Raw genomic sequence first — 17,812 nt, forward strand, 5'->3', positions numbered from 1 at the left:
GGCGAACCTTTTAGAGACTGAGTGCCCAAACTGCAACCCAAACCCACTTATGCATTGTCGGGTGCTGGGTGAGTGTGGCCCATTGGTTGGGTGTGGCCCATTGGCTGGGTGTGGCCCATTGGGTGGGCGTGGCTGCAGTGGTAACGGCAGACTGGGTGGGACTAAAAAGTTCAATCAATCAATTCCAACTTTTCAAGATCTCTCCCCCCCCCCCCGTGAGAAGTTGAAATTGACTGATTGATTGAACCTTTTTTTTTTTTGCACATGGCAGCGAAGGCCTAAAGTGAAAAGGTTTTATAAAACCCAGCTGAAGGCCTAGGACTGGGGCGATGGCGCGCGTGCTCACAGAGAGGGCTCTGAGTGCCGCCTCTGGCACCCGTGCCATACGTTCGCCACCACTGGCATAGCAGATAGACTCATATATTTATGAAAGACAGAGTCCAGCAATATTAAAAAAAACATTTTATTATAAGCATAGTGTATTTCAAGTGACCTGTTCCAGAATGTAAATTGTGACAGAAATGATTCACTCTAAAATTAAAAATACTTAGGTTTCTTACATTTGGCAGGCTTTTGATAAAATGTGTTGTACACAAAACAACATTCAACTTTATTTTGCTCAAAAAATATTCTTAAGTATTCTTAAGCTCATTGTATTGTTCCAGTCCAATACAAGTTCTTTAAAATATTCAGTAACTTGGAAAGACAGACTGTGATAACAACACAAAAACCGCACCTTTAGTAATTTTGTAGAGGCAGTGCATGGATTAACAATGTTTGTTTTAAAATTTATTTTTAATTTTCACATTTTTTAACCACACATCTTCCTCAAAGAGGGTCTATAGGTGGTGTGCAACAAAGTATTAAAATATAAAAACAGAATATAAAAGTTAACAAATTTAGAAAGAGTCAAGGATGATAAAACACTGTTAAAATTAATTAAAAAGCTAAGGGAGGACTTTCAGGGCACTAGCCAGCCCTGTGTTCCTCTGGGTTCCCCACAGAGCAATGTTTTAACTCTTTTTCAAAAGGCCAGAATAGTGGTGACTTACCTCACCTTTGGGGGTGGGGAAGAATATTTCATAAAATGGGGGCAATAGCAGGGAAGGCTATCTTTCTGGACCGGCCAGTCAAAGTTCTTTAATTGATAACATATGTGCAACATATCTTCCCTGCCTTACTGGGTTGTACAAGAATACTTCAGTAGGTAGCCTGGCCCTAGACCATGTAGGGCTTTATAGGTCATAATTAATACCTTCAGTTGTATTGAAAGCAAACTGGCATCTAATGCAATTCATGGAGCAAAGGTATTGCATGTACCCTTCTTTGAGCATCCAAAACTGTTCATGCATTCTGTACTAGCTCAAGCTTCTGGATAGTTTTCAAAGATAGCTCCATGTACAATGCTATGCAATAATCTAGACAAGATATGACCAGGACATGAGTGACCAAGCAGAGAACCTTCCTATCCAGGAAAGGGCATATCTGTCACACAACACAAATTTGAGCAATGGTCTTCCTAGCCATGGTTGCTACCTGTTCTTAGGGTTGCCAGGTGTCCACTATTTGAGTGGACAGTCCACTTTTTTCACATTATGTTCACTATTTTTTTTTCACAAAATAGTGGACATTTTTTTATTCAAAAGCTTTATGATGAAATGGTATGTAATCTAAAGCTGTACAGTCTACTTTTTTTTACTACTTAACACCCCCCCCCTGCTTGTCCGCTATTTTTTGGAAGCAGACCTGGCAACCCTACCTGTTCTTTGAGCAGGAGTGTGAGTCCAGGAGGGTTAAGTACCATGTCTGTCAGTAGTGCAACACCATCCACCCAAAATGATAAGCTCCTGGATACAGAGGGACCCACCCATAGCCACTTTATCTTACTAGGGTTCAGCTGAAATCTGTCGTTCCCCATCCAGGTCCCCATAGCCTCTAGGCATCCATTAAATCACCTACTTTCCCCAGAACTGAAATTTATAACCGGGTATCATTAGCATATTAGTGATACTTCATCCCATGGTGATAGATGATCCCAGCCAGCAAATTCATGTAGAAGTTTAAAAGGAATAGAGAGAGAACCGAACCCTATGGCATCCCACAAAACAGAGGCCTTAAGTGGATCTCTCATTCCCTATCAACACCAAACAGCAGACGAAGGAGGTGAGCCAGCACAAAATTCTTCCACCCATCCCCCAACTCTTTAAATCAGCCCAAAAGGATTGCCAGGGTCAAAAATATGAAAGCTGTCAAGAACGACAAGATTGGATGCACCACATCCATCCTGTTCTTGCCAGATTGCTTGACCCTTTTCAGCTCCCTCATCCCTCCATAAATCATGGGGAGTTTTGTGCATAAGCACGATCCTGTCTAAGGCTTTGGCTGATTCCTTATTCCAGGAAGTCTCCAGCTCTTCTGCAAGACTATGTAGCAGATCAACAGCAATATTAGCAAAGCAACTCTTTATGTTATGTACTATATTGGTCAAAGTACACAAGTGTATCATAGTAACAAGTATTATTGTAACAACCAAAATTTTGGATTAAAATCTGTACAGTTGCTATTACCTTGATACCACTTGTGATACCCGCTCAAGCAATCCATAAATATCTCATCAGAAGTATTTTTACTGCACTCTGACTACCAAATATGCACTTGCTATTAGTATAACCACTAGATTTCTTTTTCATGATTACAACCTAATAATAGTTAACATTCAGTACTTGCACTATATTTTCAGCAGAAAACATTCAATATTTCATAAATGTTTAACTGCTAAGCCTTTGTTGGCACACTGTACCAACTACACACGATAGTCTCATATGGATGGGACTACTTACATGAATCTGGAATTCATGCAAAAGTGGACATTAGCAAATACAGCAGTGATAAAACTGCCATAAATAAGAATCAATGTGAAATTGTCACAATAATTCCTTAAATGTATTAGGATTAGCTCTTTAGCAATTCTGTCTTAAAAAGAAATGATGGGACAATCTATATTAAAACTAGCTGGGCCCTTAATTCCTAGTTTTAAGAAGCACTAATTCCTTAAACAGAGTATTTTTACAACCAGTTCTTCACAAAATATTTTACCATTGTCACTCTTTGCTGCTGCATGGATAATTATTTTTCTTGTTAATGTATTTCCTAAATTCTTAAAAATGTAGATATTATATGCTCCACCAACCTATTTATCATTACACCCTTATGAAAGACCTCCAATACATTTTTAAAGTTGCATTTTATTTGAAGGACAGAAGGAGGCTGTCAAAATAAGTATCAAATACAACCTAAATCCATATTATGAAATCATTCCAAATTGATGGTTGCATAAACAATTCCATTAACAAAAGTTGCTTCTTTTTACTGATAGCCTCATATCCTATTCAGTTAAAGAATGACCTAATCCCATCCATTTCAATTCTTTTGAAAATCCTTCATGGTTTTCCATTTCCTCAATATACGAAGTCATATAGCTACTTTTTTCTGATCAATACTTTCATAATAGATACCCATAACCTTCTTAATATTTTCAGATTATTTCCCATTCATATTCAAATCCAATATTTTGAAAAACAACTGAAAGATATTGTGCTCACATATAGCAATTTGTGAAAATTCAAGTAAAGTTAAGTATTTGGAATTCACCATTATATCATATCTCTTTTTAAGATTATGCTTTGTAACAAAGTAATGTTCAACTAGACTTTCTCACAGGCTGTAAATATGACATATAAGTAACTCTTATAAGAAAAAAAATATTATTTTGTGTTGATATTCACACAAAACATGCCATTTTTGAACATACCAAAACATAGATATCTGCAAACATTTGGAGTGTTAATCTAGACTTCAAGAAGACCAATATGTGTATTACTCTATCCCTGTGATTCTTCTAATAGTTTACATTGCACAAACATAGCATTTATACATTGTGTTGTGGAATCCATTCAATATATATTTTTTCACCCAAGTCTTCGTATTGAACAGTAGTGACTTCAAGTAATTTACTTCATTAATCCCTTCTGAAACTGATTTGATCCCATCTCAATGTGTCAGACAAATGTAATCTTCACACAACAATGTTCTGTGTTGACAAATTTGTTTTTTGCCTAGGAACACACCAATCATCTGCTTCTACTGAGGTCTGATAATGTTTACATGCAGATTTATTGAAAACAGGAAGTTTCTCTACAGATTCTGCAGAAAGTGCCTGAAAAGTTAAAAACACAAATTGAAATAGACACTTATTAGTATTTAGAGTATTTGAACTTATTTTTGCCACCATTTGCATACATATTTATAATGGATTGATTAAATCATGAGATATTATTCTGCTAGATTAAACATTCTTGTTTTCACATTTTGTAAGACTTTGTACAATTTTTCATTTCTATCTTCCAGACAGAATAGGTGATATATGTGGTATTAATTGATATAGCTGCTTTGAGAGGCCTGATTTATTTTATGTTAAAAAAAAGCCAAATTACTTTTAGGAGATAGAATTGAGTTTATAATAAATACCCAGACTTAATAAACATTTTTCAAATGCTTTTTTCAAATGCTTTTTCAAATCAAATCTTGAACACAGCCTAGCATAATTCTGTATCAAAATAGTTTATAATTCAACCAATAATATGATAAACAATAAATCATTTGCAACAAACTATTTAAACAGAATAAAAAGTATATTCTGCCAAGGATCATTCCTGTCTCTTAGCAAGATGGGCAACAAACAAATTTAATAAATAAATAAATAAAATTGTACAAATTATAAATAAAGGCTTTTTACTATTTTTTAAGGGACAATGAATAAATTACTAGTAGGACAAATAAAAAAGCATATGAAAACACACTACCACACTTGAAAAGAGAAATAAAAATACAGAACACACCTTTAAGTGGATAACAGCGTCTGTTCCATACCCCGAAATAGAGTACAGATTGAGATCTCCGTGAAAGTATTTAGCATAAAGTCGAGAAATTGGTAATCCATAACCAAATCCAGCCTAAAAAGAAATAAAGTATTTTTCATTAATTGAAATGAGGGATTTTTACCCCTCTTATTTTAAATTGTATTCAATTCATGTAGCTTAGTGGTTAAGGGTCTCAATGAAAATCTTATCTCCCATACAAGTACAACAAAGGCAATTTTAATTTTAAACACTTGCTAAATAAGCATTCTATGGGATAATAAAACAATGTTGAGAAGAAAGTGCAAAAGGAATGTTTCTAGTTTTGCGTTTTAATGGCTATGTTGAAATAGATTTAATTTCTTCCGCACATATCACATTTGGCCTATCTTTTAAAATGGGATATTAAAGATGAGTGCTTTTGGGTCAGAATAATCCCTCCCTATAGAAGTATCAAGATTTCATGGAAATGATTAGGCTAGAACTTATGATATGGCATTCAATCATGGAAGACCCCTAGTTTCATGAATATGCAGCTTATCACAGTTTAATTCTCAATGAGAAGGTTCTTTTGGAATTCCTAGTAATCACTGCAAGGAATAATGCAGTCCTTTCCAGCTGAAAGCATCCCCTATGTCTCACTTGTCCCTATGTCTATAAAATAATGCCAAGAGCATCAATAGCTAATTGACTTTATGCATCATAGCCTTATGGTTTCATCTCTTACCATAGCAGTATTTTTGCTATCCATCACAGGCTTTGGTGCTGTAGAATAAGTATAGCTGAAGAGTTTTTCGATTATCCTCACTGGAACTCCACCACCTCTGTCAGAAACCTAGTTAAAGAGAAAAAAATACCCATGTAAGTAACAAATTACTTGTAGTTGAAATAGTCATCTTTTCTAATGATTCTTTTTGTATCAGACTTGCTAATTTAAAAAAAGAAACTTTGCCAAAATAGCATTCGACTGGAGATTGTTCGCCTAGTTCTAATTGGTTGCAATTTATAACCCATCTATTTATTCCATGATAAGCCTACTTAAATCAAAAGGCCTTTCCAACAGTAAACAAGGATAGATGGTTCTTCATCTTTCACTCTGGACAGGGTGGTCCTTCATCAGACTGAGTGGTGTGCAATTTGGGGATCTTGGAGTCACATCTCCTGCTCAAGGAGCAGGTGGCAGCTGCGGCTAGGAGAGGTCTTTACAGATATTTGTTTGTGCATCTGGTGCATCCTTTCCTGATCACTCAGGCACTGGTCACTTCCCATCTGGATTACCACAATGCACTCTTTTGAGGGCTGCACTTGAACACGACCCAGAAACTTCAACTGGTCCAGAATACATGGTGTGCACAATAATGGGGGCCTGTAGTTTTGCTGATAACACCTCTGTTGCTCTGACTAACAGTTTCTTTTCAGCTGCAATTCAAGATGTTGGTCATCACATTTTAATACTCTATATGGCACAGGGCCAGGCTATCTGCAGGACTATCTTTCTCTTAGGACATCTACCCTTCCTATCAGATCAGATAGAATGGGCATGCTGCTAGTCCCTTCACCTAAAAATTATCTGATGGTACCAAGGAAGTCTGTCTTTTCTGTGGTGGCCCAGACATGGATCATGCTGCCTTGTGAAGTTCAGTAGGCTGTCACCTTTTAGCCTTTGTAAGGTTTTCTAAATAAGGATTTTCCCCAAAAAACCTTGGGAGAAGATTATATGCACATTAGAACTGACTGGTGCCAGGCTCTTTGTTTTAATTAGTTGAGTTTTAGAGTTGTGATTATATATTTTATATATTGGATTTTTGATTTGGAGACACCCAGAATTAGTTGAAAGATGGGTAGCTATATAAATATTTTAAATAATAAAATAAAATAAGTTATTTACTGCATTTATTTAACTCTCATATCAAATGTAGTAAGTACCTTAATATTAGATAGCTTATTGATTGATTAAACTTATGACTATATCAAATATAAAATAAAAAACAGGATATACAGTAAGTCCAGAGTAAAACAGATACAAGGAAAATATCTTAATAAAATACAAAAGTGCTAAATATAAAGAATCAACATTCAGGTAAATACATCACCTTTACACTATATTTCAATCTGATCAATATAAGGAGTCCTTTGGTCAACTGACTTAGCTATAAATTTAGCAGTTCTGTTCACAAAGTATAGATTAGAACCCAGGAAAAAATAGGAGAATCTGCAATTCAAATCCCAGGGGGCTGTTATTTCAAAAAGGGAAAGTACCTTAATAGTTAGGTCTTCTTTTCCAAGTACAACAGTCACCTCAATTGGATCAAGGGAAGGTTTTTTTTCCTGATGTTCAACTGTTGCTCTCATGGCATTCTATACAGAAATTAAGAAGAATTTAATTTAGCTTGTAAAGGTTTTAAAATATTAAAATTTGCCTATCTCATTAAGAGGAATTTGCTTTTGACAATAAGGAAAATGAACAGTATATATAGTTGACTAATGGAGTAATAGCTCTTTTGTTATATGCACAGGAAAACTTATAACAAAGATTCAAAGATAGTGAGTTGCCTTGCAGCAAAATGGGTGGCAAACGATTTAATAATAAATAAATATTCCTGTACTCTCTCCCTTGTCAGGACCCTATTTTAAATGCACAGCTTTAGTCATCAGTCTCTGTTTTAATTATTATTGGAATAATGATGTTGGGAAGGATACCATTCTGTAGTACTTTGGTTGTAACATCCCACACTTTTAGTATGCTTTTGACAGATACTGAAAATAATATTTCAGCTAAATATGGAATAAATATGTCCTAATGCAAGCTTAAAATACAAACTTTAAAACCAATTACAAACCTTGAACAGTTCAAACAGCATATGAAAGAGATGAGAAGGTACATATACCATGTAAATAGGCTCTCCAGGTGCTTTTGCTAAAAAAAATAAATACAGCAGACATACATAAACTTTTATTTTATTACTGGGATTTTATTCCAAACAATTATTATGGATGAAAAGAAAGTTTTCAATGAAATCTGTGCATCCCACACTGAATTCTGAGATTGATCATCTTTTATTTTCTAGCACTTTAAGTCTGACTAGTTTTGCAAATCTTTATACATTTTCATATTACATCTTTCCCTATAATCTGCCAGCATAGATTTGGGGGACTTATCTGGCCTATCTTTTATGATAAAAATTTCTTGGATTATTGCAAGTGTATAGTGAGTAGTGAATTTATTCTTTTTTTTTTAATACACCCTGAAATCAACTATTGCACAATTGCATATCAAGGTCCTTTTGTATTTGGCACAGTGCTGCATAAGTGAATGAATGCAGCTGTGCACATGTAAGCATTATCTGTAGGGAAAATGTGATTAGTTAGCAATTCTAGGACATATTTACTGAAGATAAGAAAAACAGCAGTAAGGATTATGGAAAGTGAAAAGCTTTCAGAAACAGACTATTACAGTCAGGAAAAAAATCTTACCATTTATTTGAGTAAGCTTTAACTCTGGAGAAGCAAAATAGTGTTGATCACAAAGCATCTGAGAACTCTGAAAAGCATCTAAAATGTATTTTAAAAAACAAGATTAAACAAATTTTATGTCATAGTAGTATTTTCTAAACACCAGCCAAACCAGTATTGTACAATATTATTCACGTAATGAATTTATTGTGTAGATTTTCTATTATTTACAAAAATTGATTTATTATGGCCAGCAAATCCACTATGGGCCTAAAACACTATTGAAATAGATTTAAGATTTCTCTATAATGATATATTTCTTTTATTAAATGTTACATTTGTAACTGCCTTTCTGCTTATATAAGCACTCAAGGTGGCTTACAAAAATAAAATGCAACATAAAGAACACAATAAGGAATGTAGTACAATTAAATGAACAGTATTATTAAATTTAACAACTAAAACATTTCTTAACTACTAGAGATATGGGACTACATTAATCTTATTAGGAGAGCATTCCATATCCTGAATGCCATGGAGAAAAAGACCTTCTCCCATATACCAGAATATTGAATTTCTGACAGCGGCAGCATCTTCAAAATAAAGCCATTCCTAGTGATTTAAGTACTAAGTCAGGTTGACTGCAGGAGAAGCAGCTTTTCAGATTCTCAGGCCTTATGCCATTTAGGACTTCAAAGGACCACATTAACAACATAACATTGCTTCTGGCAGGCAGTGGGTAACACCTGTGTCAATAAAGGTTATCACACATTACTTTGCAGTGGTCTGCAACTAATAGACTCCTTGACACCCAACTACAGTTTTGAGATACTTTTCAAGAGTACTGTAGGCCCACTGCATTGATCAAGATGGTTTATAACTAAGACATGGCTGTTACCAAATCTGATGAATTCAAGGAATATTATAATTAGCACATTAACAACATTTGTGAATATATGCTTAATGAAGCCACCATTTGCAAATACAATCTGAAGAATAATTGCTAACCTGCAAACTTTTTCTTTCTGGGGTTCTAAAACTGCATTCAAAACAGGCTTCATCTCAATCTCCAAGTTTCGTATTTTTGTTATACCTAGAGCATCTCTGCTTTTTTGGGTTTAATTTAAGCTTGTTCTCCCTTATCCAGCCCATTACTGAAATGGGCAACATTCAGAGGAATCAAATGCTTCCTTGGAATCATACAGCTGAGTAGAGCATAGCTATTTATTAATAGGGTAATGATGGCAGCCATCTCCAAAGCTCTGAATAACTAACCTGGTGTTTTCATGTAGATATTATACACATTTATTCAAAAAATAAAATATCAGAGAACTGAACAGGACTTACAACCATGTAAATGTATGTAAGATTTCAACATAATACTCTTATATCTGATCTTTTTATATCTTCTTGTATCACAGAAATCAACTGTTCTAAGATTGTAGCCTAAATTTGCAACAACCAGATTTTGGCTAAATAATAAACAGAATTTTATGAATGAAAACAACTGTCTTACTAGGACCAACTACCTTAATTTATGTTGTGTTCATTCAACTAACTGAGCAATTTAGCAACACTACTGTTTAAATTAATCAACTATTGGTAGTTTTTTCACTGAGAAGTCTAAATCTTACATCTTCTCAAATTTGTTGTACACCCTAGGAAAAAAACATTCCCTGCATTCACATTTAATTCTAAGCCATGATTTCTTTGAGCAAGCCATTAAAACGTGATATATTCTGGTTCCTAAGCTAAGCCAAAAACCAACAAACCACATTAATAGTTTACTGCAATGTATGACTGCTGTTTACACATCTAACTATATGACAACTATAAGTAAAACTTTCATTTTTATACATACCATACACCAGATCCACAACATCACAGCAAGGATCAATGCATCCAATATGCCGTGGGTTACACACATTACTGCTATCAAATATAAATGCTGTTGAAATAAAGATATGAAATTGAAGAACCATTTTCCCCAAAAACATTCTCAATAGCCTATAAAAGTTGGTTTGTCAAAAGAATAAAAGTGTAACTTACTGTGCTGGTTTATTAACATTCGAATAGATATCCGGTTCATGTAAAATCGATCCAAGAAGTACTGAATATTGTGATTGATGCATGAATCCATTTTAGAGGAATCTCTGTATTCTAATACCCCTTGTGCCATCATGGGCATTACACTGTGATGTCTGTTTCGGATCTTAGTAATGGCATCTATGAAACTGGGAGAAACACAGAACTTCATATTTATCTATATAAGAAATTCTGAAAACCAAAATTGTAGTAAACAAATATTCTTACAAAACATAAAAGAGAAAAATGTAAATGCATTAGTTCCTCATATATCAAATCAAGACAACCGATTGTTATGAATAGTACTTTGAAACTTCATAATTTATTGTTGATATACTTTGTTTCAAAGTGTCACTTTTTGCTATATTAGTTATGCTCCTGCATCATTATTTCATTGTAATATAATTAGTTATCTAAGCTCTGGGTTTCAAATTAGCTGAATCATCCAAGATTAACCAATCATTACTTAAAATAGAATAAGCTGCTGAAAAAAAGATAACAGAAAGAAACATACTCTGAAAGAGCTTTGTGGTCATCCGATTTTTTATCTTGAAATTCCACTAGTTCCAGTAGGCTTTGAATATACCTGTAAAGAGCACAAGTAATGTAAATATGAGACTATCCATACAGACCAAAGACATAATTTAATGTAGTGGTTAAGGGATTGGACTAGAAACAGGGAGTCCATGCATTCTAGTCCCACCTCAGACACAAAACCAGCTGGGTGACCTTAGCCAATCACTATCTCACACTCTTAGGAAGGAGACAGTTATAATAATGATAAAGTTGGAAGGGACCTCGGAGGTCATCTAGTCCAACCTCCTGCTCAGGCAGGAAACCCTATGCCATTTTGGACAAATGGCTGTCCAGTCTCTTCTTAAAAACCTCCAGTGTTGGAGCATTCATCGCTTCTGGAGGCAGGTTGTTCCACTGGTTAATTGTTCTAACTGTCAGGAGGTTTCTCCTTAGTTCTAGGTTGCTTCTCTCTTTGATTAGTTTCCACCCGTTGCTTCTTGTCCTGCCTTCAGGCGCTTTGGAGAATAGCTTGACTCCCTCTTCTTTGTGGCAGCCCCTGAGATATTGGAACACTGCTATCATGCCCCCCCTCGTCCTTCTCTTCGTTAAACTAGACATACCCAATTCCAGCAACCGTTCCTTATATGTTTTAGCCTCCAGTCCCCTAATCATCTTTGTTGCATCGTGGTGACCAAAACTGGATGCAGTATTCCAAGTGTGGCCTTACCAAGGCATTGTAAAGTGGTATTAATACTTCACGTGATCTTGATTCTATCCCTCTGTTAATGCAGCCTAACACTGTGTTGGCTTTTTTGGCAGCTGCAGCACACTGCTGGCTCATATTTAAATGATTGTCCACTAGAACTCCGAGGTCCCTCTCGCAGTTACTACTATTGAGCAAGGTACCCCCTTATACTATACCTGTACATTTGGTTTTTCTTGCCTAAATGTAGAACCTTACTTTTTTCACCATTGAATTTCATTTTGTTAGATAGTGCCCAATGTTCAAGTCTGTCCAGATCCTCCTGTATCTTAAGCCTGTCTTCTGGAATGTTGGCTATTCCTGCCAGCTTGGTGTTGTCTGCAAATTTGATGAGTTCCCCATCTATCCCCTCGTCCAGATCGTTGATGAAGATGTTGAAGAGCACTGGGCCCAGAACAGAGCCCTGGGGCACCCCACTACACACTTCCCTCCATGTAGATGCGGTTCCATTGAGGACCACACGCTGAGTACGGCCGGTCAGCCAGCTACGGATCCATCTGCTGTCTAACCCGCATTTTTCTATCTTATCAAGTAGTAGGTTGTGATCTACTTTGTCAAATGCCTTACTGAAGTCCAAGTAAATTATATCCATAGCATTCCTCTAGTGAAAAACTTTGCCAAGAAAACTTTAGGGACTTGTTCAGGCAATCACAAGGGGTCAAAACTGATCTGACGAAACATACACACACACACAAAGTCCTTAGAAAACCTCTTGACACATATAGGGCTAAGCAGTGTTAACTGTAATTTCAAAAACTATGCAAGTTAGGAACAAATAGAAGGATCTTCATTATGTATAAATATAGAAAAATAACATCAAATTCCTTGGTTTAAATCAACATTTGGAGTATTTAAATCAACAAAGTAAGTACTTTAAATACTTTCCCCCATAAAATTTAGCATCTTATAAATATCTATTCTCTTTTCATTACCCATTGACAAAGTTTTCATGAATATTTTGTAGCATTTGATATGCAATCTTATTCAAGTCAGCATTTTAGAATTGCCAGCAAGTCTGTAATGAAGATACAGCAGCTGCAACAAAAACTATGTTTATTTATTGTAATATGACCAGTGCCATAAGCTAACAAAATACACACACATGTACGTAGGAGTCATTAGTGTCTTTCTACTTTTCAGCAGAGATTACAAAATGAGTGCAGAATACATACATCAGGCTTCCAGGACTTGCTATTACATATTCATACAGGCCTTTTCATATTCAAGGCTGTGTTCATCTAAGATCAATGTCACACCCCATATTTCCAATACTATGTGTGTCTTGAAGAAAGTTTGCAAGTTGAACAAATCTATTTCTGGCTAAGCTACCCTCCATAAAAAATAGGAAAAAATGCAACATTTTCTTTGAAGCAACAGGACAGGTGGGTTTCCTATGAAGTAACATTCCTGTCACATCCCACATTTTCAGAGCTCCCTGCTGAAATCAAGGTTGAGCTGCTGGACCTTATTATCTCCTCCTCATCCCCAGTTAATCTGAAAGTGATTTTTCTCCTGTCCTTCATATCCCTGTGAGCAGTTTTTTCTTCCTTGGTTTGAAAATGAGTGCTGTAAGAAAAGGCTGAGGGTGGGAGGCAGGGATACTATTGATAGTATTACCTCTCACTGTGCTATTGGCTAGCTGAAAGAAGCAGAGTTTAGTCAGAGGGTTTACTAAAGAGAAAGATGAAATTGTGAGATTTTGGAAAGTAAAAATAGTGCCTACATGGACACAGTCTTACTCTTATTCAGTAGTAGACCATCAGTAGTCAATGAATATATTGTCAACATGAGATCTATCTCCTGATGTCAATATATATAATTTTTTCTTGCACTTGATTACAAAAGTAGTGTAAGAGGAATAAAATGTAATAATTGAAATCTATTGCAAAATTTGTTACTTACCAATCCTTTACTAACTGTACTGAACTTGTATCCAATAATAGACTAGGAAGGAGATCAATTTCTTTCAAAATATTTGCTAGCCGAACTGGAAGTTCATGCCGAAGGAATGAGAATGAGGTTTTCTCACATGCATTTGTTGAACCTACAAAAAAGGGAGATATATTTTCAGCGCAATGTGTTAAAACAGTTTCAATAAACTTCCTGCAATATTAATATTATATACAAGATTTACATGTTTTCTGTTTGCTGCCACTTGGAATTTTATGTAGTCCAGTTGTAGCAATGTCTGTATTACAGATGCATTTGCGTGGAATGCGATTGCCATATGGGTTATCCAAACCCAAATAAACTGTAAATTATAGTATTGTATCAACATCTCTTGGAAAAATGTAAAACAAAAAATATATACTATATATGTGCTGCATCTGAATTGTGTTAATAAACTCTTATATTTAAATGGCTTTATAAGGGGGGTTTTAAATTTAACAGTTACATTCAACATTAGGAATATGTAATTTTAAAATATCTCTAGTATTTCAATATTGCTTTAGAAAGCAGCTACATCTAAATGAAAGTCAAATATTCTTAACTAATGAAATAAGTTTGCTTAAAACATAAAAAACAAACTATAACTGTACACATCCTGATTTAACAATCATACTTAACTTTTATTATAACAATCTGCCATTTCAAAGGTCAATGGTTCAATACAGTATCAGCAATAAAGAAAATTTGACAAAGACTGTCCTTGCATATTACAAGAAGCAATATTATACCAAATAAGATGGCCTTTGTTTTTTTTAAAAAAGTCAGTTAAACTGGCAAAACAGACAAAAAAATTTTTATATACATTCATAATGTAAGTAAATCATTTAGATTGAAGAATTAAGGAAGGCACTAAAGCCATTGAGACGATTATAAAGATTCCTACAAATATTTGTCTAAAATCCACAATAAAATACCTCATTTCTTTGCCTACCTTTAAAAATTTTGTAAGACATAATTTAACTGAATGAGGAGTATACTTTGTGTATGAGTGTACTTTTAGTATATTCATAGTAATGTACATTCATAGTAGTACTAACACTATTGGCTACTAGCAACAGTATTGACTACTAGCAACACTACTGGCTACTAGTAATGCTAATAGTAACCAAAACAAAAATACCAAATGTATTACATTATTTATATACGAATGTAATAAGCATTATACTGTATAGAAAAATATATTGCTATCTTGTTTAAAACTTCAGTTCATTGTCCAACCATCATAAGATTTAGGAACTATCACAAATCAAGATACATTCCTACATTGAGGTAAAGCAAAACTTTCGCACAACAAAGTTGTAAAAAGTTGCACAAATATGCTCAAGAAACTCTCTTCAAAAATGATAGAAAAATAATAGTCATGAAAATAGCCTGGAGTATAAGGGAACAAGAAAGATGAAGAAACAAAGTAGCACTTAATGGACTTCAAAGATGACCATTACAATGTTACTTAAAAACAGTTTCCATTCTAATCAGTTAACCTTGTTAGTTGCACATTAAATTGCAGTATATAAGATTGTGGCCAAACCCCTATGATTTAGAGCCTATGTCATCAGATATTTGAATTGCATCACATCAGATTAATGCCACCTGGAAAGGCAGACTAATTCATAGAAACAGATCCCACAATGAATGCCTCATCTCAAAGATGAGGTTAGAGGGAGAGCTTTAACTAAAACAAACTTTAAATCGGTGTGACACATCCAAAGACTGAGGCAATGCTATAACCCTTATAACAACCCACCGTCCCATCTTTTTAAAACTTTTCTCACATCCCTCATGCTCTCCTATTGGCTTCTCCAATTTCAGAAGCTCTCCACTGGGGAGAAACCCAAACTTCGCACTGCTTAGAGAAATAGTGATGGTCCCGTTTCTCAAGCAAGGACCTACAACCTCAAAGACACCCCCACTTCGAAGCATTTCCTGTGGGAGAGCACTGATATCTGCCCTGCCATTCAGTCCCTGACAGATGTTTTGGGCAATATGTCCCCAAATTCCCAGCCATGAAACCGGGAGCCTCCCAAGGGTGACCGAGAAATCCACCAGAGCTCTCCCTTCCTAAGCCCCCATTCACGCCCCTCACCGAAATCCAGGAACTGTTTGATAGAAAGCGGCGACGGAGAGAAACGCGATAAGCGTTCCACCTCTTTGGTTGTTTCGGCTCCGGCCCCGCCACCATTACCAGCAGCAGCCGCCAAAGGAGCCGCGTTTCGCAGGACAATCCGCGCAGCCTTCATCGCAGCTGTGAACAAGACTAAAGGTGGCGCTAACAAGACTCTTCACTTTAAATCCCCTAATGACCTGCACGTGCAACACCTATTGACCAATGCAGCACCTCCCTCTGGGGGCTGGGTTTTCAAATTAAACCACGCCCCGGAGGGCGGCTAACTGTCAGAAATGGGGAAAAAAGTCGAGGCTAAGCCACGCCCCCTTGTGGTTAACTGTCAGAAAAGGACAAAAGCGAACATCGAACTCCATCACCTTGGAGGGTGAACCTTACACTTCGGATAATCCAAACGCCTCAGAAGAAGGGAAGAGGAGGTGTATGTTAGGAGGTGTGTCTCTGCCCCGTCCAATAAGGCCGCGCTGTCCTCCAAGCCTTTCTCCCACGTTTCGGATACAACAGGCGACAAACGGCATCTTTCATAAGAAATTCCCGCACCCCCTTTACGCCGCTCAAAATAGCCCTTTGCCCTCGGGCCCCCTCTCTTCCTTCAATCCGCCTTGACAACTCCCCAACCCGATGATAGCGCGGGCTGGGGGGGGGGGAGAATGGAGTGTGGCGTTTTGTCGGCTTCTCATTGGTTTCTCTAATTAAAATTCTCTTCTGCGTGGAACCAATCAGATAGCCGTATCGGTCGTGGAATCTTGACTTCTGGCGCGACCCGGCTACTGAAAGAACTTGGCCCGGTTCCTGAAGGGAGGGGAGGGGGTGGGTTGAGGGTTGTACAGCTTTTTCCAAGAACAGCGAGAACACCCTGAGGCGGGGAAGCGGTAGGCAGTCACGCCAGGCCTGCCTGTGGCAAGGAGCCAGGCGCTGGAGGACGCGTTATTGAATAGCAAGAAGTTCACTGCCTTCCAAAAAATATATTCTTCAAGGGTCTTCTTCTGCAACACTTTCTTTCCCTTTGAAATATACTCCACAGAGAGCTAAGGATAAGTAACGTCAGTCAAGGCAAGAATAAATAAATACGAGGTGATCCCAAGTTCTATTTATTTTCCAGCCATTCTGTACTTTCCAAATAACCTCTTCGTTTCCATAATATTTAGTTTTGAGGTTCCTTTGGGTCCTTTCCCCTCCCTGAACTGACTCTTGAAAAGCTTCAAAACAGTTCATAAGGCAATTCAAAACTCCTGTGAGACTTTTAAAAGGATGTTAGATTGGCAATTATTTGCCGTTATGGGTTGGGAGAAAAGACAAAAATTTTGAATAGAGTAACAAGACTGTCTCAAACCCAATTTCTCAATCTCATGAATTTAAGGTGGGTGGCATTTGACTCCTAGAATTCCCCATACTAACTGTGGATTTCTGGGTATCAAAATCCACCAATCTTAAAATTTATTTTAAGAAATAAATTGGCATCAGCAATTTTTTTTATCGGCAGAGAAAGTTATTCTTTGGGCATGAACTGATATTAATCATCATCATCTTGGCATTTTTCTCACAGGTGCAGGGTCCGCTTTTAGGATCAAGAGGAGCCACTTTGTGTGATCAAATGCAGCATTTGAATCTAATTGGGCATTTTTCATGTCTGCATTTATTCATGAATTCATTAATGCAAATGGATATCAGTTTAGATGGATTGTTTTTTTAAGAAATGTACTTTCATGGAATGATCAACTAAATGACCTTTCTCATAATGATCAACTAAAATTAATGGCTGGAAAAATATAAATCAGCAAGTTCTGAATTTTTTGAACTTACAGTTTGGTCATATCTAGTTTGGCCTGCTTAGAACATTCCAAGTGAAAATTTATATATAATTGTTTCCAAGCCATGTTGCCATCAATAAGAAGCAATTCTTGTAATTGACCTTTAGCATAAACAATTAGAGAAGAAAGTTCACAGCCCAACTTTCTGGTACAGATAAGACTAGATAGATACAATGCACAGTTAGAAAAGCTATGT

General features: G+C 36.2%; 1 protein-coding gene across 1 annotated transcript; it reads right to left on the reverse strand.

Moving 5' to 3' along the window:
- Nucleotides 1–3,226: 3,226 nt before the first annotated feature.
- PDK4 (pyruvate dehydrogenase kinase 4) lies at nucleotides 3,227–15,920 on the reverse strand. Its single transcript, XM_015811580.1, has 11 exons — nucleotides 15,767–15,920; nucleotides 13,636–13,777; nucleotides 10,969–11,040; nucleotides 10,419–10,603; nucleotides 10,231–10,317; nucleotides 8,391–8,468; nucleotides 7,757–7,833; nucleotides 7,176–7,274; nucleotides 5,644–5,751; nucleotides 4,899–5,012; nucleotides 3,227–4,216 (listed from the first exon to the last, which is right to left on the reverse strand). Exons 1-11 carry the CDS (start codon nucleotides 15,918–15,920, stop codon nucleotides 4,076–4,078), a joined length of 1,257 nt encoding a protein of 418 aa, XP_015667066.1. The 3' UTR covers nucleotides 3,227–4,075.
- Between the last annotated feature and the right edge of the window lie 1,892 nt (nucleotides 15,921–17,812).

The sequence above is a fragment of the Protobothrops mucrosquamatus genome, unplaced genomic scaffold (assembly GCF_001527695.2).
Source record: "Protobothrops mucrosquamatus isolate PMUCROS unplaced genomic scaffold, P.Mucros_1.0 scaffold45, whole genome shotgun sequence".
Classification (NCBI taxonomy): Eukaryota; Metazoa; Chordata; class Lepidosauria; order Squamata; family Viperidae; genus Protobothrops; species Protobothrops mucrosquamatus.